The sequence below is a fragment of the Trichoderma atroviride genome, chromosome 1 (genome assembly GCF_020647795.1).
Source record: "Trichoderma atroviride chromosome 1, complete sequence".
Lineage (NCBI taxonomy): Eukaryota > Fungi > Ascomycota > Sordariomycetes > Hypocreales > Hypocreaceae > Trichoderma > Trichoderma atroviride.
Genome location: NC_089400.1, coordinates 1,230,041 through 1,253,093, shown reverse-complemented (window position 1 = coordinate 1,253,093; position 23,053 = coordinate 1,230,041). Strand labels below are relative to the sequence as shown.

At 52.4% G+C, this 23,053-nt stretch overlaps 7 protein-coding genes across 7 annotated transcripts; 3 read left to right on the top strand and 4 right to left on the bottom strand.

Moving 5' to 3' along the window:
* The first annotated feature begins 499 nt into the window (after positions 1-499).
* TrAtP1_000502 (uncharacterized protein) lies at positions 500-8,436 on the top strand. The gene is made up of 5 exons (XM_014091623.2): positions 500-871; positions 965-1,116; positions 1,254-4,171; positions 4,255-4,889; positions 4,953-8,436. The coding sequence occupies exons 1-4, from the start codon at positions 850-852 to the stop codon at positions 4,799-4,801; spliced, it is 3,639 nt and encodes a 1,212-aa protein (XP_013947098.2). The 5' UTR covers positions 500-849; the 3' UTR covers positions 4,802-4,889; positions 4,953-8,436.
* On the bottom strand, positions 5,818-8,073 carry TrAtP1_000501 (uncharacterized protein; the record flags this gene model as incomplete). Its single annotated transcript, XM_014091624.1, has 1 exon — positions 5,818-8,073. One exon carries the CDS (start codon positions 8,071-8,073, stop codon positions 5,818-5,820), a length of 2,256 nt encoding a protein of 751 aa, XP_013947099.1.
* A 44-nt stretch (positions 8,437-8,480) lies between the features above and the next one.
* Positions 8,481-10,191, bottom strand: TrAtP1_000500 (uncharacterized protein). The gene has a single exon (XM_014091625.2). The coding sequence runs from the start codon at positions 10,124-10,126 to the stop codon at positions 8,801-8,803; it is 1,326 nt and encodes a 441-aa protein (XP_013947100.1). The 5' UTR covers positions 10,127-10,191; the 3' UTR covers positions 8,481-8,800.
* Positions 10,192-10,312: 121 nt separating this feature from the next.
* Positions 10,313-14,209, bottom strand: TrAtP1_000499 (uncharacterized protein). Its single transcript, XM_014091626.2, has 2 exons — positions 13,427-14,209; positions 10,313-13,330 (listed from the first exon to the last, which is right to left on the bottom strand). Exon 2 carries the CDS (start codon positions 12,928-12,930, stop codon positions 11,026-11,028), a length of 1,905 nt encoding a protein of 634 aa, XP_013947101.2. The 5' UTR covers positions 12,931-13,330; positions 13,427-14,209; the 3' UTR covers positions 10,313-11,025.
* A 1,259-nt stretch (positions 14,210-15,468) lies between these two features.
* Positions 15,469-15,681, top strand: TrAtP1_000498 (uncharacterized protein; the record flags this gene model as incomplete). Its single annotated transcript, XM_066110604.1, has 1 exon — positions 15,469-15,681. The coding sequence occupies one exon, from the start codon at positions 15,469-15,471 to the stop codon at positions 15,679-15,681; it is 213 nt and encodes a 70-aa protein (XP_065966676.1).
* Positions 15,682-21,758: 6,077 nt separating this feature from the next.
* Positions 21,759-22,397, top strand: TrAtP1_000497 (uncharacterized protein; the record flags this gene model as incomplete). The annotated part of the gene is made up of 2 exons (XM_014091627.2): positions 21,759-21,818; positions 21,906-22,397. The coding sequence occupies 2 exons, from the start codon at positions 21,759-21,761 to the stop codon at positions 22,395-22,397; spliced, it is 552 nt and encodes a 183-aa protein (XP_013947102.1).
* A 91-nt stretch (positions 22,398-22,488) lies between these two features.
* Positions 22,489-23,042, bottom strand: TrAtP1_000496 (uncharacterized protein; the record flags this gene model as incomplete). The annotated part of the gene is made up of 2 exons (XM_066110603.1): positions 22,489-22,607; positions 22,997-23,042. The coding sequence occupies 2 exons, from the start codon at positions 23,040-23,042 to the stop codon at positions 22,489-22,491; spliced, it is 165 nt and encodes a 54-aa protein (XP_065966675.1).
* Between the last annotated feature and the right edge of the window lie 11 nt (positions 23,043-23,053).

Sequence of the window (23,053 nt, the reverse complement as noted above, 5' to 3'; positions counted from 1 at the left end):
TGTATGATTATCTGGCTGCAGGCCTCTCTCTTTTTTGATGATGCATGCGAGCTCTAGATAGGCAGAAGCAGCATCCATTGATCCATCCTGCAGAGCGGCATCACGCAGAAAAGGGAGATATGCTCGCCCTCTATTTTATGTATGCGCTGTGCACGTATCAGTACATACGCAGCCCCCGGCCTGTATTTCAGGTTGTTTCGTCGTTTCCTTGATTAATGCGGCAGCTCATTAGCGCCCAGGCGATGCCCAAATTACCAAGCCCCGGGGAAGACTTGAGGGATTGACATGTACCAGCCAAGTTCCGCGCGCCGCACAGCCCCCCAAATCCCCCCCAGCCGCGGCGCTGCGCAGTACCCAATAATACACCGCAGCCGGTGATTTGTGGCAGGCCGAAGCAAACGTGCTGCCCGGCCACGCTAAATCCGCAGCCTAATTTTGTCGAATCAGAGCTCCGGGCAGCTTCACCACTTAAGGCACTTTAGCAGCTTGCCAGCCACCACCCTCCCCCCAGGCTGACGACCCAAACGACGACCCCGACTTCAACCCAATATACTACACCCAGTTCTGAAAAATCTCCCCATCGCCAGCTGTTCGAGACTTTGGGCCGCAAAGCCATTTCTCTCCCTCTCTCTCTCTGTTTTCTTTTTTCTATCTTTTCCTGCTGCTTGCTCTATATCTGGCTGAAGCGCCACTGCAGCTTTGCATCATTCCTGGGAGCTTCCTTGAGCCGAGCGTTCTATTTTCCTTTTGCGCCTTCGAAAGGGGATTCGCAACTCGCCCACCACCACCACCCACTATAGCGAAGACGCCAAAGCTGCTTCGATCTTTTCCTAGTGCTTCCGTGCGACAATGTCGGCGGCCGCTGATCCGAGTATGTCTTGTTGATTGCGAGAATTGCCTCTTGCTGCCCTCATTTGCGTGCCATGTTCGCCAAGCTAACCTGTGTTGCTCTCTCCCTCTTTAGGCGCGCCGAACCTCAATCTCTCACCCGAAGAGAAGCGCATCTATGGCCAGTTCTTCCGCCAGGCCGACACCGATAATGTGGGCGTAGTTACCGGCGAGATAGCCGTCAAGTTCTTTGAAAAGACACGACTGGATTCGCGCATCCTAGGAGAGGTTTGTCGCTCCCTTAATTTCCCTCCTTTATAAATCTCTCTGAAGAGGAATCTTGTTGATTCATCACTCACCCCCACGCTCCCCCCCCCATTTTCTGTCCCCGGGCTAACCGCCATGCTTTTCTATCTCAACTACAGATATGGCAGATCGCCGACAAGGAGAACCGCGGCTTCCTCACTCCCGCTGGGTTCGGCGTTGTCCTTCGCCTCATTGGCCATGCCCAGGCTGGACGAGAGCCCACGCCAGAGCTGGCTCTTCAGCAAGGCCCGATTCCCCGCTTCGAAGGCATCTGGCCGGCCACTTCCCCATCGCAGACGCCCATCCAGCCCCAAGTCTCTGGCGGCCTTCGAGTTCCTCCCCTGACTCCTGACAAGGTTGCCCAGTATGCGGCCTTGTTTGAGCGTCAAAACTTGCAGGCGAACATGCTGCCGGGCGAGCAAGCCAGATCCATCTTTGACAAGTCCGGTCTTCCCAACGAGATGCTCGGTAGGATATGGGGACTGGCCGATACCGAACAGCGCGGTGCACTAGCCCTGCCCGAATTCGTCATCGCTATGCATCTCCTTACGTCCGTCAAGACTGGTGTCCTTCGCGCACTGCCGAATGTTCTGCCTGCCGGCCTGTATGAAGCGGCCACGCGCAGCGCAGCAGCTCCTCGACAGTCTCCAAGCAACACCGGCGGCATCTCTGCCATCCCAAGACAGCTGAGTGGTTCTGCCCAGCAGCAGAGGACAGGCAGCCCGCTCAACCGTCCTCCGATTGTCGCCGCTCAAGCAACCGGCGCTCCTTCAAACAACGACTGGGCGATTACTCCGGCCGACAAGGCAAGATTTGACCAGATCTACCTCGATTTCGACAAGACGAACAAGGGATACATCACAGGCGAGGAGGCTGTGCCTTTCCTCAGCCAGTCTAACCTCCCCGAGGACACCCTCGCTCAGATTTGGGATCTGGCCGACTTTGGTTCTCAGGGACGATTGTCCCGCGATGGGTTTGCCGTTGCCATGTACTTGATCCGCCAGCAACGTAGCAATCGGTCAATTCCTCTGCCCGCCACTCTGCCTACGGCCCTCATCCCGCCACACTTGCGAACCCAGAGCCGTCCTGCGACCGCGGTTTCGTCAGCCTTTGATGTAACTCCGGCTCCCACTCAAACTGCGCCAGCCCCGGCCCCGGCTCCACCAGCACCCAAGTCTGCTCTTGACGATTTGTTTGGCCTCGATTCCTCAACCCCTAGCCCGGCACCGGCACCAGTACCGGCAGCCGCCCCGGCGCAGACAACAATGTCTACAGGAGGATCAAATGCCGATCCGTTTGCTGGTGGCAGCAGCGTTCTTCACGCTGCATCCTCGCCTGCTAAGCCTTCATCCCCCGTAGGCACGACGTTTAGACCGTTTGTACCATCTTCCTCCTTTGGCCGTGGCTTGTCCGTGCACCCTGGAACCGAGCAGGCGCGACCACACACTGCTTCTGCCGCAGAGGACCTCCTCGGTGACACTGATGAGGCAAACAAGAACATCTCTGACGAGACGACTGAGCTTGCCAACCTATCAAATCAGATTGGTTCTCTGACCAAGCAGACGCAAGAAGTTCAGACTAAGAGAAATACGACTCAGCATGAGCTGAGCCAGACTAACTCTCAAAAGCAAAACTTTGAACAGCGATTGGCACAGCTGCGACAACTATATGAAAAAGAGGCTCAAGATACACATGCCCTCGAGGAGAAGCTGAGACACTCGCGAGCCGATACTAAGAAATTGCAGGGAGAATGCATGACTCTGGAAGGACAGCTGCGAGATATTCAGACTCAGCATCAGCAGGTTTCGGCTGCTCTCCATGCTGACCAGCAGGAGAATGCCAGCTTGAGAGAGCGAATCCGCGTGGCCAATGCCGAAATCGCGGAACTCAAGCCCCAGATTGAGAAGCTCAAGCTAGACGCTAGACAGCAAAAGGGCCTCGTTGCGATTAACAAGAAGCAGTTATCTACTACAGAAGGAGAGCGCGACAAGCTCAAGGGTGAAGCCGACTCCCTGGCCAAGAGCGCCGAGGACATCTCTCGCCAGATAGAGACGGGCTCCCCCGTATCTACCTCCGCTCAGATGGCCAGCCCGGCACTTTCGGCATCCAGCGCTAACAACCCCTTCTTCAAACGCTCCGCCAGTACAGATATCATGGGCGTCTTTGGACCGCCACCCCCGAGCAGAGCCTTTTCCGACAGGTCCTTTGACGATTTGTTTGGCCCCGCCGGCCCTGTCAGCTCCAGCGGCACTCCCCCGCCAGTTGCAGCATTCAAACAGCAAAACACGGGGCAGTCATCAGTTAGTGTTGGATCTTTTTCTAATTACTCAGGGCCGACTCCCAATGTCAGCCGCGTTCCAACGCTGAGTGCTGAACCTCCTGCGCCGCCAGAGTCCCGACAAATAAGCTCGAGCTTCTTGCCGTTCCCCGAGCCCAACGAGTCACTGTCTTCGTCACGACAAGTGTCTCCCCCTACCTCCGCACGTGCCGAGGGCTCGGCGGGCGGCTCATTTCCCTTCGGCGGTGTGACACCGGGCGCTGCAGAGGCCAAGGCTCCTGCGGCTGCTGAAGAGGAGGAGAAGCATGATAGCGCCAACGCAACTCCTATTCCGGCCGCTCATGGTGATATCTCTCAGATGCCAGCGGAGGGAGAAGCTCAAGAACGAACCGGCTCTTTTGACAATACTGACCATGCTAAGGCCAAGGCAGACTTTGACAATGCGTTTGCCGCCTTTACCTCAGCCAAAGCACCCGGCAGCACAGACAATAGCGCTGCTACAAAGCCTCAAAACGCATTCGACTCTGAATTCCCGCCTATTTCTGAACTTGAGCGAGAGATAGATGAGTCGGATAGCGAGAGGGGCTTTGACGACGACTTTGCTCCCGCGTCCCCAGAAAACAAGGCCAAGGAGAAGCAGGTTGCTCCGGAGCCAACTCCCGAGTCTAATCAACCAGCTGCCGAAGCCGCCGATACAACCGCTCCTTTATCTCAACCCCAAGAACTAACAGCCTCCCATGCCGAATCCGAAACTAAAAGGTAAATATAGGGAAAATGAAGCCAGCTAGTAAAAAATCATAGCTGCTATTTTGAAAATTATTACTGACTCAAAGTTTCCATAGCCCTGAACTAGCCTCTTCTCCCGCCACAATCACCAACAACCATTTGACTACCTCTCAGATCTCTGATGCTGATGACATCTTTGGCTCAACCACCCTTCCAGCAACTAGCCAGGGCTCGGCCGCCAAGGGCGCCTTTGATGACCTCGACGATGATTTCGAGGGACTGGAAGATGCCAAGGAAGGCTCTGCAGATGATGACTTTGCCAACATCTCTCGCTCTGGACTGGATGACTACAACCCCATGTTTGACAGCAGCCCCCCAGCTAGCCAAGCCAAGAGCGAGTCCACGGCATTTGGCAATGAGAGCAGCTTTGACTTCATCTCATCCAACTCAGCCACCAGCGCCCCCGGCCAGTCTAGCAATGGACAGCAGAAGGGAGCAGAATCCCATGATTGGGACGCCATCTTTTCCGGCCTGGACTCTCCCACTGCCGCCGCCGCACAGCCTGTGCAGAGCAACAACACAGGTCCGGCGCAAGAAGAGTCTGGAGAGTCCCGCCCCCCCTGCACCAGGCCGGGCCCTCACAGAAGCGGGAGAGCACGATGACCCTATTCTGAAGAACCTTACCAGCATGGGATACTCTCGCCCTGCCGCCCTTGCCGCCCTTGAGCAGTATGACTACAACCTGGAGAGAGTAAGTTGATCCACCTGAGAGAATTTATAATGAAGGATTTTATACTGATTGCTCTTGGCTTAGGCCGCTAACTTCCTTGCCAGCCAGTCTTAGAACAAGAGTCAAGAGTGGGGATAAACCTTTGATAATCCAGATTTTGGCCTTTCAATACGGAGTAGGAAATTATATCACCGCATAGCAAATGCCGTTCATTCTTTAATCGTACAGGGAAAGGGGGTGGAAACTTTGAATTTCTTGATACATTAACTTTTCCTTTCTTCTCTTTTTTCCTTTTTTTCTATAAGGGGCCAGAATTTGTACAGGGCCGTCGCAGTCGCGTTTCTATTACTACTTCGTTTCGGACCAGGGACAGGACAGAGGGAGCGGAAGAAGCAGCCCATTATATAAACCGATCGTTAGTTTGTTCTACTATTATCTCTTTTTTTTCCCTTTTTAAACTTTTTGTATTCTGAGGGGTAGTGGGAGGAAGATTGTCGATATACGCGCTTACAAAGGGATGCGTAATCCTTTTTGTATTTTCCAAAAGGGAGCAGCAGGCTATGATATTTGAGTCGTTACTTTTTTCTCTCTTCTTTCACATTCTTTGCATTCTACTTTTGAGTTTTGAATTTGTTTTGTTGGTGTGAGACGTAACCTCTTGCGACTCAACTAGACGTGCTAGCAAAATCTGCTCTCTCAGAAACGCAACTCTCCCTCCCTCTCCCTCTCTTGTATAACAGCTCCATTGACATCCATAGAAACGCTAATATAGCACATTTAAACCATTTGAAATCGTAATAAACCACATTCTCCGTCCACGTAAAATGAACTCGCCTATCCATCCAGTGCCGCCAGATTCCATTTCCCACTCTTGAAACCAGCTAACTATGCCTCTCTGCCCACACTACATAAGTCCTATGCCGTATATGTATATATATAACTTCTTTTATTATTTGATCTTGGCCATCACCGTCTCCGGTCCCCTCACAATATCCATCTGCGCCGCCCTCGCCTTGACAGCATTCAGCATGCTCCTCTCAAAATCGTCTCTGGACCGCAGCACGGCCTCGACCCAGCTAATCTGCAGATCCCAGTACGCAGACTTGAAAGCCGCAAACTCATCCGCCACCGAGTCTTTATCCACAGACAGCAAGCCCAAGAACGGTTCGGTGACGCGCCACGTGTCCTTGATGGACATGGCGACCTCGGGGCTGGCCAGGTTGGAAAAATACTCAAAGGCAGTGGCGATGTCGTTGAAGAGCTTGTCGCGGAAGGGATCGGATCGACGGAACTTGGCGCCTTTGTTGCGCACGGCGGATAGGTAGCGCACGAGGAGCTCGTCTGCAAAGATCTCGATGAAGATGTCGAGGAGGGAGTGGTGCAGGGCCTGGCGGTACTCGCCGACGTATTCCTCAAACGTGACGACCATTTGCTTCATGGCGGTGTTGGAATACCACTTTGGCGTGAAGAAGTCTGGCATGACGCCCACGAAGTCGACGGCGAAGACGAGGTGCGCAAACTTGTGGATGCACCAGGTGCTAAAGTCGACGTAGCCGTCGCGGAGGGCGTTGAGCTCCTGGTCGGCACGCTCGAGATACTGCGGGCTGACGTTTCTCTCAAACTGGAGGCGGAAGCTCGACAAGTATCCGAGGCGGTTCTCCTCTTCATTGTCGTCGATGACGCCAATCTGGTCGTTGGCCGTGGCCACGAGCCAATCCTGCAGGGCCTGGAAGCCTTCCAGATCGGACATGGCAGTCTCGTACCGCACAGCCTCGTCTTCCAACATGCGCTGCCACGACTGCTGGCGGCTTCGCAGCCGGAGGAACATGGCGTCGATGACACCTTCGACCACGTCTGTACGCTGCGAGTTGATGGCCGCCTCGACCTGCTCGCGCAACATCCTCCACAAGGCCACGAGGTTCTTGGTCCGGAAATAGCCATACTCATCCTGGTCCAAATTAGAGCCTTCGATGTTGCGTTCGGCAAAGTCGCGTTTCTCCTGTGCAAAGATGCGGTCGATCCATTCGTCGAGGAATTTGATAATGAGCTGCCGGAAGTCACGAACAAGCTCTGCTTCGCGATTGTCAATAACGTGTGGTACTAGATCTTCTTGCTTGAAGCCTATCTTGGACATCTTCTTGTAGTACTTCTCAGGGAAGCTGATGATGGAGAGGGTATGTGCCGAGCTAGCTTCCGGATCGTCCACCATGCCAATCAGGAAATCGTGCATCAAAACGTGATATATGTCCGCATATGTCTTTGCGATCCGCCACTTCTTCGGCATGAGCGGCGTCATACCAATCTTTACGGCATTAAGGTCGTTGAAGAACCACTTCATTGTGGCCTCTAAGCTATCGGCATCGTCAAGAAAGTCCTCCCGAGCCTGTTGAAACTGCTGCTCGGCGCTGAGCTTGATGGCTTGCATGAATTTGTCCTTGTAGCCGCGGACCTTTCTGGCACCGTCCGTGATACCCTGGAATCGTGCCGCCATTTCCTCGTGGTCCTTGAGTGCTTCCTGCAGCGCCATGACGCGCTGATCACTCTTCTCTTCCGCCTCCATGACGACGGCAAAGCGAACCACCAGGCCGTTGTTGTCGCTAACAACGAGGTTGATGAGGTTCATAGCCAGCAGTCCAACGTGCTCGTCAAACCAGTCGATGGTATCGTCCAGCCTTGTAAAATAGTCCTCCAGCGTCGACTCCAAGCTGGTGTCGTCGGCCCTCTGTATCTGCTCCATGGCATCGTCTCGTATATTTCGCAGCTGCGTCAGCTCGTAGTGGCACGGCAGCAGGTTCGGCATGTTCTCTCTATCTTCGTCGTCATCCCTCAGCATCCCCTCCACCACGACCAAGCGTTCGTTAAACGTCTCGAGGTTGCGTCTCATGGCCTCGACGGCGCCAAAGTTGCGGTGCGCCTGCGACACCAGGTTGATGCTGGCAAAGTCCTTGATCATGGTCTGCGACTCGGAGCACAGCTTGTCAATCTTCATCATCTCCTCCTTGATCTGCTGCACCGCCTTCTGGCCGTCGCTGAGGCCCGTCATGCCGGATTGTGTCGTCTCGAGCTGCTCCCGCAGCCCGTTGCGAAGCTGCCCATCGACGGCGCTCTTCTTGCGCGAAAGCTCGAGCTTCAGCGCGGGTATCTTGTCCAAATCGTCCGGGTGCCGTAGCAGATCCGACAATTTGGGAACCGGGGCGTCATCCATGATTAGGCAGCACAGCCTTGCGTGGGCGGTTCGAGCTGTCGAATTAGGGGGGATAAGAAGAGGAAGAAGAAAGGAAGAAGGGGGGGCCTCGAGGTTTGTCAAATCATAATGCGCGGACCGCTGTGAGACGGAAGAAGGATGGACGAGCGAGTCACGGGGAAGAGCGTAACAGGCCAGTTGCAATTGTTCCCCCCCGCAGACCCAGCCCTCGCGTTTGAAGATGGCTGGTTTGGTGGAAAATGAAGAAGACGCCAGGTTGTGACGATGTCGTCCGCAAGTTCAACACGGCAGCTGCGTTAGCTCTCTCCCTTGGTACCCGGTACCTCTGCTGCAGGAAGCGTAAGGCACCTGGGCTGTGTACAGGGCACCAAGCAATGGGCGCCAGGCGCTACGGAGTGGACTTGACAGCACCCCACGCCGCTGTATTCGTACCCGCTGCGGGGAGAATCTTCAGGACGGCTGCGGCCAGATGTGGTACTACAGCAAAAATGTCACAAACAGGAGTGTTGGGGCGCTGCGTTTCCGATTATTCATTATATCTATATCTGTATATCGCTCATTAGTAACTTGATAAACTACAGCTATGGTATTGTATAATGCAAAAATTGAATCTTTGAGTCCAAAAGGAAAAGGAGAAGAAGCCATCCGGAGCTAGAGTTAAAAGCCAGAGAGCAGTAAATCCATGATGCTGCACAGGTACCTATGACACGCCCATTCCTCGTCCTCTTTATTCACTGTCAGAGCCTGAGCTGCTCGTGGACTCATCACTACTTGTCGTGTCATCGTCCTCATCCTCGCCCAAGATTTGCTCGGCAATCACATCGCCAGCTTCAGCCCCATCTTTGGCCTTGCCGCCGTTTTCTTCATCCGAGCCTCCATCACCCCCAAGCTCGCCTTCTTCCAGGCCGTCTCCATCACCTGGTCTTCTTCTCTTCGCAGGTCGCTCTGGCCTCTTCCATTGTTGTGGCCCGCCCTTGCGTTTTGCACCTGGCCATTGCTCCTCTTCATGTGAAAGGCTAGCCGGGTCTTTGGACCCAAGCACATATCCAGCCGGCAAAGCTTCCCCTTCTTCTAGGACGTATATTGCCGGGAATTCGATGACTTTTGTGTTTGAAAGAATATTTCGAAGACATTCTTCGGGTTGAATGGGTGCCAATGTGACCCTTCGATCGGATCGCTTTTTCGAACTGCCGAGAAAATACTGAAACTGCCGTCGCAGCGACTCATCGTCTCGCGGCCACGCATCAATTGACGCCGTCCGAATGGATATCCAACTGGCCGTCTGCGGATCCTGCAGACAATCGCTCGCCATATGCCAATGAGAATCCCACGGATTCTGAGCAATTCCCCTAAAGGCTCTCTTCTGCACTTTGCCCTGCGTCTTTGCCTGGGTTTCCAGCAACGCACTATATCCTTTGTACAGCGGCACATCGTCTGACAGCTTCGAAAGCGTCCGTATCTTATTCACTTCGTTCGCATCGTCGCCGCCATCGGTCTCCTTCGCCTTCTCGAAAGTGAACCACTCTGCTTGCCAATTAATGCGACCGGATCTCCTATTCACCGTCGTGAGGTTTTCCTTCTGCCTCGTCATGCCCTGAGGCAAAGACACGACTTCTGTTCCCAAGTTTCTCAATTTGTTCGCAAGGAGCTTATCCACTGCTCTCTCCTTTGATCTTCTCATGAGCCTCGTCACCAAAACTTTTCTCTTCCTGCCGTCTCGGCCGACTTGCCACCTCACTTCCTCCACCGTCAGCGGTCGCAATTCGTCCTTTTGTACGATGCCCTTGTCCTCTACGAGGACTCTCTCCGCGCGCTCGGATGCCATCTCAATGCTGTGCAGGAAGTTGTAGTCGTGGTCAACGCCCGCAGCGGTCGCCAGCCTGGATTTGGGGACGTAGGCCGCCTGGTCGCGTTCGCCGCTGCATTGCGACCAAGATTTGTGCTTCTTGACGCAGGCTAGGGAACAGGTACGGATGTTGCAGCGGGGACATTTGTATTGAGGAACTGATGTATGGCAAATAGCGCAAAGAGAAGTAAGCAGAGGATCCGCCATTGTAAAAAATGTTTTTATAAAATGTGTAAAAGATGTTGGACAGCCAAGCAATCGCGCTTCTAAATTTTGCAAAGAGTGACAATGCGCAGCTCTTATCAGAAATTTCTTTATCTTAGTGGAAGGGAAACACGGAACACCAGCCGCACTAGTAAAGGAACTCCACTCTGCAGCGGCAACCAGCAAACATAGGTACCGGCACTAACACAAGTGTCAGTTCTTATTAAGATCTACCTACTACTAACAAAGCAATTTTACAAAAGACAAACTTTTAAGCATGTAATTACAAAACATTTACAACGGCCAGCTCAAACCCAGCTCAAACAAAGATTGAAATTTCACCAGAGTCACCCAATTCACACAAATCTGGGAAAAGAAAGCACAAAGTAGGTCAAGTGAGTAAGAAGACTCAATTGCAAGGCTTGAACTATCAAGTGTCATAATGCCCTTATGTAGGGAAGCGGGGGAAAAAAAAATAAGTTATGTTAGTCATGAGAAAAAAGAAGAGATCCTAAGCCTCGATGGCGCCACGCAAGTCATCAGTCAGCCTTCCATCGCAAACTGTTCCCTTCATCTAGAATATAGTGGTAAAAAAGTGATGATACTCGAAAAAGAACAGGATAAGAAATGAACGCCGTGATCCGAAACATGTTTTTATCCAAAGCCGCCACAAAACAAAAAGATGTCTGCCCAATGAGGCTGGAAACGCTCAAGATACAAGGATATAGAGTTTGGATCGCCGTATCGAAGTAATCAAGACAAAGGAAAAATGGGGTGATCCTGCACGAGGATCGACAATAGTACAAAAAGGCTGCGGCTAGGCCGGCTGGGCGTCTCCGACCTGCTCAGCTTGGTGCTCAGCTTCATGCTCAGCATCATGCGCAGCCTCAGGTTTGGCGTCTTCATCGGAGATTGCCGAAAGCGCTGATTCTTGCTCCAGATGATCGGTGGAGAAGAGACTGAGACTGCTTCGAGACGACTCCGTGGTGATGGGAGACTCCGATCTGATCACTTCGGCTGTCATCGAAGTCCTCTTCATCGTCCTCGAGAATCTTGGTTGGTATCTCGTCTCGAATAGAGTACTGTTGGGAGGCTCGCTCAGGCGTTGTGGCCGTGGACGCAAACGATAGTGCAGTGCTACTGCGGTTGGGGATGAGATCCGGCGTTGGTGGTATTGAGCTAGGCCTCCCGGCACGCGGTTGTAAGCGAGAACTCCCCTCGCCAGCGTCCGAGGTGGCGGTGGAGCGGGCGTCCTCACCATCATCACTTTGAGCAGTCGACATGCTGCTCAGTCGTCGGCTAGCACGAGTGCTGGCTCGAGATTCGGCATCCTGGGCAAGCTGCAGGCCGTCGACGGCAGCTTGGCATTGGTCCGCGATGTTGCGAACGATATGAGCGATAGCATCAGTCTTATCTTTGAGGTGGCGATCAGCCACATCAACCAGACTGGATGTAGACAGCCGCTTGCTGCTGCGAGAGGGTCGCAGGGAGTGCACATCAGCACCACCCTGAACCTCGTCCGATTCGTAGCCATCCTCGACTTCGCGGATAAGTTCCTCCGGCTTGGTGAGGGACTGAATGAGATGCTCCATGTGGTGGCTCTGGCCGCCAATCAAGCTGCGTAGGTGCAGAACCACGCGGCGAGCCTCGTCACGCTGGCGAGTGATGGTGGCGTTGGTGTGGTGAAGCTGAGAAAGCTCCTTCTTGTTCCTCTTGCGCTCACGCTCGAGCTCTTCAGCAATCTCCTGCTGCAAAACGAGGGCCTCGAGAGCATCATCACGCTGCTTCTCTGTGCCAGAGAGGCGAGTGGTGAGGCGGCCGTTGTCCTCCTTTTGTTGCTCAATGAGAGATGCAAGACGGCGATTCTCCCGCTTGTGACCTTCAATCTTGACCTTGAGGTCTTGAGTTTCTTTGGTGAGAGTTTCAGCAAAGGCCTGGAACTTGAGGAACTGCTGCTTCCAGCTCTCAAGCTCTTCGACAAGGTAGTTGTTACGCTTAGTAACCTTGCCGAGCTCAGTGTCCATACGGCCTTTGAGATTGATGAAGTCTTGCCAGGCCTCGAGAGCATCTCGAGAGTACTGGTTTCTCTCGCGAACGAGTTCGTTGAGATGCCTCATTGACACCTTGGTCATGAGAGGTTTCTTAACTGAGCCTCCAAAGACAGCCTTGATGCCAGAGTTGCGACCCATCTTCTCGCACACGTGGTCCATGACAGACATGACAGAATCCTGGTTCCACCACTCGGGGTCCTGGATGGACTCAACCTCGCCGCGCATGACAATGATCTGGCCGGCAGGCACCAACTTGCCACCGCCATAGGCAGAACGGAGATGCTGGGGAACACCAGAAGGCGTAACATCGCCATTTAGAGCCTGAGTCAAACGGCTAACAAACTTGTTGCGCTGGCCAGCAGTGAGGGCAGTAGGGGGGGCTGGATGTGAGGACAAAGTTGCGATCCAAATCGACGACCAAAGCGTCGGTGGGGGCTGTGAAGAGGGACCGGCATTCAGCGGTGACACCCAAGATGTAAGGACCGGGTTCTTGGACGAGCTCCTTGGTATGGCGCGCGTGCACCATCGGAACGTAAAGACCACTCCATTCGAAGACTCGCACGCAGTATCGTACAGTCTCAGAGGCGATTGTGAGCATGGCCGGGTAATGACTGACGAAAATGATGCGACGAGTGGGAGAGATGGCAGCTTCAATGACGCCAACAATGTTAGGGATGGACAAACAGTTGAAAAGGGGCCACATGGCGAAGTTCTGGAATCCGGTAGGGGACGAGGGGAATTGGTAGCAGAGGGCATAATCTTTCATGTCGATACGGACAAGATCGTTGAGCCTAGGGGCCGGGAAGCTCAGAATGCGGGATACTTCCTCGGCATGAAACAGGTTAGTAGCCTTGTTCCAGTGAATCCACATGCCACGCAGATAATCGCCCAGAAGGTTGTACAGAGGGTAGCGCGAGAGGAAGGACAGGCAGTAGGGGATCCAGTAGGTCTCTTCCGGGTTGTCATAGTAGTCGGTTTCGGTCCTCTTTCTCAGATCCCGGATGGTTTCGGCTCTCTTCTCGTCAGCCCGCGACCAGACGCGCAGACAAATACCGTACAGAGTGTGAGAAGAGTCCTGCTGGAGGACAAAGGAATGGTGAGTGCAGTGGGGCTGGTTCCGGCCAGTACAGATTTCCACATCGTGAGGGAAGCAAGCCTATGCGAGCCAGTGTTAGCAGAATCCATCGGCTTCGCCTTGGGGAGACGCCCGTTTGGCCATTGATACAACGGCGATCAAGGTTGATGAGCTTACCCTCATGGCAGAGTGCAGAGCCCGCGCAATCTCGTTGTCCTGCTCAAGGCGGGGGCTGCTGCCTAGGATCTCGGGGAGCCAGAATTGTCCAACAGCGCCCTTCATGTGGGTGATTTTGCCCTGGGCGGGAGCGGGAGCCTTGACCCATTGAGAGGGCTCACGGCCGACACCGCAGACCATGTAGGCATGAGTGAGCGTCTTTGGGGTTCGCTGCTGGGGCTTCTGGGCCAGAGTGGACGGAATGGGCTGGGTGATGCGGGAATGGAGCGATGAGGTACGGCTGGGTATCATCATGGCAGATTCGGCGCCGCCCTGGTCGCGAGTGCTGGGCCGGCCATCACGGTCGCCAGTTCGGGGGCGCGTAAACGAAAGTTGGGTGCTGAGAGAAGGAGACATGGTTGCGGCTGGTCGATATCGAACCAGTATCGAGTCGAGCTCCCACGAAACGCTTCTTCACTCTCAGTCGAGCGAGGCGAAGAGAAGAATTTGAGTCGGGGGCGATCTCAGCGGGCCATCCGAAGTGCTTCTGGATCTCACGGAGATTTGATAAAAGAGAAGGACGGTGGTCTGGAGAAGGAAAGGAAAAGCAGGCGCTGTCGGACGACCTCAAGTGGCCCGTACGAAGAAAAAAAGAATCCCGTGCAGAACGAGAGAAGAACAGAGGGAAAAGAGAGAGAGAGAAGAGTCGGAACCAGGCGACGCGAGACGAGGCGAGACACGGGAAATAGAAAAGGAGACCTGTCTTGGGTCTTGGGTGGCCACTAGAGAGGAGTCCGGTCTGAGATGGCCAGACGGATGCATGGGGGAGGACATTCACTACAGTACAGTACTGTATACTGCGCCGAGCATACTGGCGGTAGTGGTGGCAGCCCAGCGCAGGTACCTGCGGCTGCTGCAGCTTCGGCCGGGCTGCAGCGCTTTCAGGGGCACGGCTGCATGGAGCAGGGGGCCTTGAGTGCGTCCCCACCCGCCGTGGTTTTTTCTTCGTGGCCAGTCGGTATTAGCCAAAACAGACATGCCAATCGGCATGGATATTGGATAATTGAAGCAAGTGATGGGCATGGTGGTGCTACAAGTGCGTGCTAACCCGCCGGACGGAGCACAATTGAGAATAGTCCGCAATAGCGTGCGGCGTTGCGATATTAGTTGGCCGAGCTGGCGTGGCACCGAGCATTGGGGACTCAATGGGAAGCGACCCCATATCTGCGCGCCATCGTCACTCTGCACTCGATGCTGCAGGCGACGGATGCCCCAGATGCATGTTCCAGCGCAGCTGAGCAGTTGATGGATTGATTCATCATCCTGCTCCTGAGACGGCGACACCCCTTCCTGGCTGTCCCGCACAACAAGCGACGGCAGGGAGCATCTCTTGCTTGCTTGCTTGCTTGCATCGCCGTGTTCTGGCTTCCAATTGCCCAATTGCCAGGTCCCAGCCAGCCAGTGCTGTCCGCACGAGGGCGGCAGGGGTGCGTGCAGGGTTCAGGGGTCCTGGCCGAATTTGCAAAATTGAGGTGCCCAAGGGCCAATCACGGCGTCCGGAGGCCAGCTTCTGGACCCCAGCGAGCGAAATTCGTTCTTCTCCAGCCTGCAGCTTGAGTATGAAAGGGGATCGGGGCTTGGCCTCAGCGCAGCGGCGGAGCTGGAGCTGCCTGTGGGTGAATGAATCGCAGATGGCTGGCAGTCGAGGAATCAGCGCGAGTGCAAAGTACGGATGTGGACAAATCAGTCATCCGAAACCAACAAGCACATTATCGTTTTTTGTTCCTGCCACACAAAGGGCTGGAAGGCGAGGAGGGGGCCAAGGGAGATGCGATGCGATGGATGCAAGGGACAAGAACAGGAGTGGTGAGGCACCTTCAGTCGAGCCCAGGTACGCGCATGTACATGTACTCTTGTACAGCGCTCCGTGCCACTACGGGCTGCCCGACTCCAGCTGGAGCTTCGCCAAGGCCTCTGTACAGTGGTACAGGTCCCCAAATATTCTCTGCTCGTACAGAGCATTAAAAGCAGATTACCACTGCATACTAGCAGGCATCTTCATCATGATCACCACCACCAAATCGGCCGAGACTCAGGCTTCATCTCCTGGATCCCGGCAGTTTCAATGTTCCATATCGTCACCAGTTCGACAACCTTCTACAGCAGGGTTCCGTGCCCTTGCCCTGCTCATCCCTCGAGAACTCGCCCTCTGGACTCTAGGCCTCGACACTCCTCCAAGTATTATGGAGTGCATAGGCGAGCGTCTCCGTGACTGACATCAGCTATTAGTACTTTCTGTGCCTATCCGTACATGCACAGGAAAACGCGGCATTTGACCCACGTTATGCTCCCCTACATGCTGTCGACATGCAAGGCAGGCATGCACTCCAGATTGCTCCATATGCGCCTAATATGCGAAGACCATGCATTTCCCCCGTGTGCCTGCATGACGCCATGCATATTGCAGACATCATCTGCCCACCGAGTTGAATTGTTAATACAGGTACACGAGATGCCTGCTGTACAAGTAACTTGCGGAGAGGGAGCACGTTGTCAAAATGAGCAAGGATGCTTGGTTGCCTTTTGAGATGGACGGCACTGTGTTCGTGACATCCATCTTGGGAATTGATCCTTCTCATTTCGAGTCCTTACGACAAGTCTTGTTGTTGGATCTATTACCGATTCACCTCTCCATTCCCACATGTTGTTTGATTTGATTCATTGTGCGTTCTCGCCTCCTTCATCCAGCAACTACCGGTAGACGGCAACAAATGCTACTGTACATGTACCTGCATGCATATGCCGCTTCGCTTCACGTCGCACCTTTGACAGCCACAATTCGCTATCAACCAATATTCCTTGCAGGAGTGATACTATTGGGTGGCACGAGTGGTCAGTGGTAAGCTATAGATAGTCCACCACCTGGAGAGTCTCGGGTGGCGGTTTATTCGGATGCATGGCCCGCACCCGCGTCAAGTGAATGCTACGTACGCTGATAGTCGCTCCTTTATCGCAAACAAGCGAGACGGTTGATTAAACCCCGTATTCTATCCCCTGCCGCTGCCAAAACGTGGCGGCGCTTCCTTGAAAGAGCACATGTAGTAGTACAGTATGATATCAACAACAGCCTCCAAAAGCAGAGTCCAGCAGGCGGTCCAGCACATCAAGGATCATGAATGCTACTGCGCAGCATTTCGACTCTACACCCGTCTCTGCATACGACGGCGGCATTTCTAGCGCGACGGTTACTTAGATTGGCTGGACCCTTGGACGCCATGCGCAATATACTTGTACTACTGCACTTGTACATGCTGTCAACTGTGATAAAGTGACAGGTGGGATGTGGCTGCAGGGCGAGCCGCAATTGAAGCCAGGCTCGGGCCAACATAAAACAAAAAGAAAAGAAAAACAGAAATTGGAGTTGCAGACGGCACGATGGGGCTCCGCATTCCAGTTATGTCGTAAGAAAAAAAAAAAGGCTCGAATACTAACGGCCAACAACGCAAGGGAGGCTTCTATTTTTGCTCATCTGTCCTGCAAGGCATACGATGGCCAAGAAGAAAAAAGCAACGAGAGCTCGATATTGAGGACAAGTGCGCGAGCCAACGTCCTTTGCAGCTGAAGTGACATGCTTTCAATCAGCGCTGATGGCTTGTGCTGCCAATCAAGCGCCAGACCGGGCCCTGAAACCGCCACATCTACTACCCAAGTAGTCCACGAAACAGTATGTAGGTATACGCACTGCTTACTTGGATGTAGCCATACTATGTTTGACTTGACTAAGGAGCATTAGACTCTGTAGTTTACACGTCAAGGATGATGAGTTGAATAGAACATCATGCCGAACGGGAAATATATAACATTTCTTATGATTCTGCCGCCATGTGATCTCATTCAGTCTGAATTCTGATGACTTGACCATCCGAACTTCAACTTCAATGGTAACTAGCAGCTAAACATCTGTAAATTCTTACCCTAGATTCTATCAACATTTATTAGTCCAGTGACGGAATACACATGGTCCATGCATGATGATATAAAGCACGACTGTGTATTACAAGTTTAGTTGTGAGAGTCGCACCATCTCCAGCATTATATGGCAAATACCTAATACAAGACTGTGCCCGTAGATGCTACCCAATAAATTAAATCTTATGCTTCGAACATGTAATTAGTATTTAGAAGCCATAGTTTCTCTCATTGCACTAGAAAATGCCATGATATCTTTTTCAGCATAGCTTATAGAGTTGTACTTTATCTCCTCTACATCAGCAAGTAACGCCTCAGGGTAGATGAAAATTGCAGTGCAACCAACGCCTTAGGTACGAATGACTTCATCTTAGCCTAGAACCTGGTAGGGCCAGGTTATATGTAGGTAGGTAGTGACGCCTCAGAGTAGATGAAAATTGCTGGGAAGCGACTCATTGTGCTGATGACCCCCTTTCGTTCCGTAAAACGGCGGGGCTAGATTACATGTAGTTGTACGTAGTTTCTCTCCTCAATGAGTGGTGGTCTCGGGTACTATCTAACAATACAGAGCAAGTAAACATCGCAAAATAAGGGGGTTGTGTGCATCGCAGCGTTTTTTCCCCCTTTAACTGTGAATGAGGGCATTGGAGTGTATCGGAATTGCCATGAAGAATTTTTGGGCGCTGAGATGTGCAAGTTCACCATTTGTCAAGCGGACCTACATAAAAGTCTCAATGGGAAATGTCATTCTTGATAATATCGCTCATTTCATAAATATGTACAAGTTTACTGAATGGCTCTCCAGATGACTTTACCACTTCTGGGCTCTTGATTGTCCAAAAGGGCAAAGAGCTCTGCAAGCGGCGTTGCAAAACACTAGAGGAATGTATATACCTCAAAGCACACGCGATTAAAAATTGTCCTTGCAGAATCACATGCTGCCGAAAATATTGTGAACCGCGTTGGACTTCGGCTACATGAGTTCTTGCAAGATAGTATCCTGTGGAAAATGATGACGCTATTCCAAGAAGGCAGTGGTGCAATGATGAGTGGCAAGATCTTGAGCTTTCCCGAGGCTTAGATTGGAATTTCAAGTATGACTGGCAGATGCCTATCGTGCATAGAGATAGCTCTGTCTTAATATGACTATTCATAATCTAACTAGGTATTCTTGGCATTACTATTGAGGCAATATTGTCAAGACCCATGTTCAAAGCTTGCGATGTTGCTGATATCAGTCTTTCTGCTCCTGAGAAGATGGCCCTCAATTGCAACTTGCCGCATACTATATGTAGAATTGCTATATATAGCTAGTATACGGAATATATGATACTGCCACTTTGCAATTGATACTGTAAAGTGTTTACTCGCTCAAGGGAGACTGAGATAGCACCGTTGTGCTCACAAAAACTGTCTTAGACAGAACATAACAGCACAATGACATTAGCCCCTTGATTAGGTCTGTATACATGCATATCTCTATCTACCAGTCATTTCCAGGTACGGACACGTGCATGCCGAGCTCATTTAATAGGATGACAAGGATCTTTCGAATCGTCCAAGTGGAATCACTTCTATCAAGAGCATTTGTGGTGTCCAACCAATCTTATGTGAATGGGGTCGCCAAGTCACCGACTAGAACCATGTGATCACGCAGCTCCAGCTGTCATTTGAGCTGTATAATAGGCGGCTGCTAAAGAGAATTTTTCGAGTCACATGTATGAATCCAGGACGATAAAGGGATTGGGCTTTGCATTAAAGATTAGTGCAACCTCTTACGCTCATGATGAATGCTGATATCAGCGTCCAGCAGACTTCTATTGGCATCCATGCAAGAGACTCGTGTTGCTTTTCTAATCAGCCGTGTGAAAGATACTTACTACCCTCAACTCAATGAGATACATCAAAAAAAAAATATGCTTTGTGAGGCCGCCCAAGCAAAGGTTCCCCGTTGTAAGACCGCATGCATCTAGCTCACGAGCGAAACAAAGATTTTTCGGAGGGACTGTTGGAAGCTATATAAATTTTAAGCCTCTTAGATAAGATTAACAATTTAAAGAAAATGCCAAGCCAGCAAGACCCGCGTCTAGCACGACAAGTAAACAAACGATGAGGTCAAACAAGACATTTTCGAGGGGCAAGAGAACCCAAGTCTTCTCTGGCATGTGATTGTGGCTGGTGCATTGAAGCTATCCACAAAAAATGGAACAAACACCAAGCAAGGGTGCGGGTACTAGCACCAGACGTGGATCGATCAAACTTCCGACCTGCAAAACTTAATTTGTCCTTGGCTTGGCCTGCCGTGACGGCCTTTTTGAAAAAACCTGATCCTAAAGCCCGATCGGCGCTTTTTAGTAAAGAGAATTCACGAAATAATACGGAGCGCGGAATATGATAGCCGAGTGTCCCAAAATATGCAGTACTACGGTACTACTGTAAGACAGTCTTTGCTGCGCAGCTTCGCGCCGATCCTTTTTGGCCAATGAACCAATGGGCTGGCCAATCACCAGCGTGGCCGAACGCCCGGGCATGGAGAGCGAGGGACAACGTGCCTCCCAGTCCTTTGGCTCCTTTGGCGTGGGCAAAAAGTTGCCAAGGGATGCAACATCAAGCCGTCTTTCTACACGTGATGGTGAGCTTCCAGGGGTCCAGTCTCTCCCTCTCCTCTTTGCTATCTTTCATCTGATGCCGAGAGATACGAGGCAGAGTAGAGGTAAGCATACTGTAGTACCTGCCTAGGTACCAACCTAATAAGGGGGGAGCAATGGTACATACATGTATCCGTAGCCAGGCATCAGATGGCAGGGTAGCCTTGGCGCTCACGCTGTCAAACATGTGTGTGGACTGAAGTCGGCTCAGAATCGCCCCATGGCCGGCTGTTTTTCGTCCCTGTTTTTTTCACTGAGGAGAGTTTTTATTTCGGCCGTTTCCACGAGCTAGCCATGAATCGTGCGTGCTGCCTAAAAAAAGGCACACCTGATCTGAAGTGAGATGTGACGCACGAGAGGATCCAGTCAACATTTATGGGCATTGAGCTCGTGTGCATCTGGATGTTGCATGCATGAATGCTGATAGATAAGCACAGTACGGTATGAACATTGACATCAATCTATAGGAGCTCTCTCCCAGCAAAACATGACCCGCCAACGTGCCGATGCCGCAAGCATTCTCGGGCATGGGATGCACTAGCTGACTGATCATCGATCCCAGGCGATAAGGCGGATGAGGCCCATCAAGCCATCAAACCCATGGATGATACAGATGCATGTGCTTGAATCAGTCAGTCCCCCAGCACAGCTCGAGTAGAGATAGCGCCAACACCCGGATGACGGATCAGACGCTTGGCGCACACCGCAACAAGTGCGAGATGTCGCAATTCCGGACGATACGGGATTTTGGCTGCACTGGCGGGAACGAGGCCTGCTCCGCATCAACGAGCAACTCCCAGCGCCTCTAATGCAATACAACATGTAATGCCATGCATGCAAATGCGTCCGAGTGTGTGTGCCAGACACGGCGTCCATTGGACCAAATCCGCTTCTTGAGGAGAAGCACTCCTCCCTTTGTCCAAAACCGAGAGACTAGACAGTAACAGATGGTCGGGACGATTTACCCGGACAAGCCGCTAAAAAGGGGACCGCAGAGAAAAGCAAAAAAAAAAAAAAAAAGAGAGAAAATGTAATAAACCAAAACCTTCGTGCTGCTGCGGTTGGCTCAGAACAGCAGCTGGCTGCAGCGAACAAGCGCTTTCACATGTCGGCCAAAGTCAGACGGGGACCCCATGCCATGCGAGGTGTGGCTGGTGAGCCAATCGCGGAGCCGCAAGCCTCACAGAAGCGTCTCCAGTCCTGCACAGCACAGAACGAAGAGGGACCCGCCGCGCTGCTAGAGCTGTTTCGCCGCTTTCACATGCCTTTTTGCTGCGTCCTGCACGGATACGTACCAGTACCGTTCGCGGGAGGGCGCTGCGGCGCGAGGGCCAGGCATCGCAGGTATCTGGCAGGTATCTGGCCTGCGCGGCGCTGCGTTATCAATACATCATCCGGGGTGGCGTGCCAGCCATGGCTCAGGCCGTGGGCACCCTTGGCTTGGGGAATGCGCCGCTACAGTACAAAGCTGCCCGGCTGCCCGTCTGCCCCGTCCTTATCTACTGCTGGAGCTGCTCACTCCTGGCTCTTTTTTTGTCTTCTTCCCTTCCTTTTCTCATACCTGCTCTCATCCCTTGCTTCTTCTGTTTATCGAAGCATTGGCCTTTTGTCTCCAGCCGACCTATTTCTTCTTCTCTTCAAAAGCACCCTGAACATCTCGCCGCCCACCTCGTGCCGTCTCTCACCTCCCAATCTCCACCTGCAACACCAAGTAAACAGCTTATTCCAACATCACAATGCCTGCTCCCCAAGTCAACGGCGACGTGGCCAGCCATGTCCAATCCGCTTTCCTACAGGTACGCGTGCAAACTCATTCGCTCTCGCGCAATTGCAGGGCGAATTGGCGTCGTATCTCGCCCTTGTGTTAACAATTCCTTCTATAGCACCTGCTCTCATTCCCCCTAGTCAGCGATGGCGTCCACACCGTCGCGGCCAACGAGTACGCCCAGAGATCCTTCAAGCTCGGCGACTCAGCGTACCAGACTTTTGCCGCCCCCATCATCCCCTACTTTGCTAGACCCTATGGCATCGTCTCGCCCTATGTCCAAAAGGCCGATTCCTTTGGCGACAAGACCCTGGACCGCATCGAAGAGCGCTTCCCCATCATCAAGAAGCCCACCAATGACCTCTACAACGATACCCGTGGATTGATTCTGCTCCCCTACCAAAAGGGACTCGAGGGCAAGGACCACGTCTTCCAGGTCTACGCTTCCGAGCTCAAGAAGCTTGAGCAGCAGGGCGTCGTGGCCCAGGGCAAGGCTGCCGTCTCCACGGCCTTTGTTGTTAGCAACGAGACGCTGGCTTGGCTGAGCAGCTTTGTTGCTGTCAAGAAGGGCGAAGCTGCTGATTCTACCAAGGAGAAGATCAACCAGTAAACGACCTGATGAGAGCGGACCGTAGAGCGAAAAAGCGCACACATTCATTGACTTGACCAGCTCTCATCTCTTTTGTCCTTTTTCCAACTACTTATCGGCATTTTGTCTGCGCTCTCTGTCGCTTGATCTTGATGGATTCGAAACGCCAGCTTTCGATGAAAAGTATCAGGAAAGTGGGCCGATCCCGCGTCCCTTTCAAGACGGGGACATCTACAACCGGTTTCGATGTCGTCACTTCTCTCTTACCCGGTGGCCAAGCTCTGACGCTTTTTTTTTTTTTTTTGAACTACATTTTCTTTTATTCCCTTATTCCAACAGGCCCTATCGATTATTCAACACCCCTCTCACCCTTTTCGAAACCTATGATGCTATCTTTGAGAATTGGGAGTCATAGCTTGGAATTGGGAAGAGATGGCGGTTGGCGATTGATGTGCCTGTGGAGACGGGCCTCTTTTTTTTTTTTTCTTTTTCTTTTTTTCTACGGGACATTAACTCTTCTTTGTTTTGTTGTATGGGCACTTATATGGAAGGACGCAAAAAGGGTAGAATACCAATGGGAGTTTGCTTTTGATGAAATTGAACACTCAACGCAGTCTCACAACCGTCCTGCTTGCAGAGGTGATCATGTGATGCTACCTGAAACATGTCTGTGGTAC

Coding starts and splice junctions, on each gene's coding strand:
- TrAtP1_000502 (XM_014091623.2), top strand. CDS start 850: ATGTCGGCGGCCGCTGATCCGA. Junction 1,117..1,253: donor ATTCGCGCATCCTAGGAGAG/GTTTGTCGCTCC, acceptor TCTCAACTACAG/ATATGGCAGATCGCCGACAA. Junction 4,172..4,254: donor GCCGAATCCGAAACTAAAAG/GTAAATATAGGG, acceptor AAGTTTCCATAG/CCCTGAACTAGCCTCTTCTC.
- TrAtP1_000500 (XM_014091625.2), bottom strand. CDS start 10,126: ATGGCGGATCCTCTGCTTACTTCTCTTTGCGCTATTTGCCATACATCA.
- TrAtP1_000499 (XM_014091626.2), bottom strand. CDS start 12,930: ATGCCCTCTGCTACCAATTCCCCTCGTCCCCTACCGGATTCCAGAACT.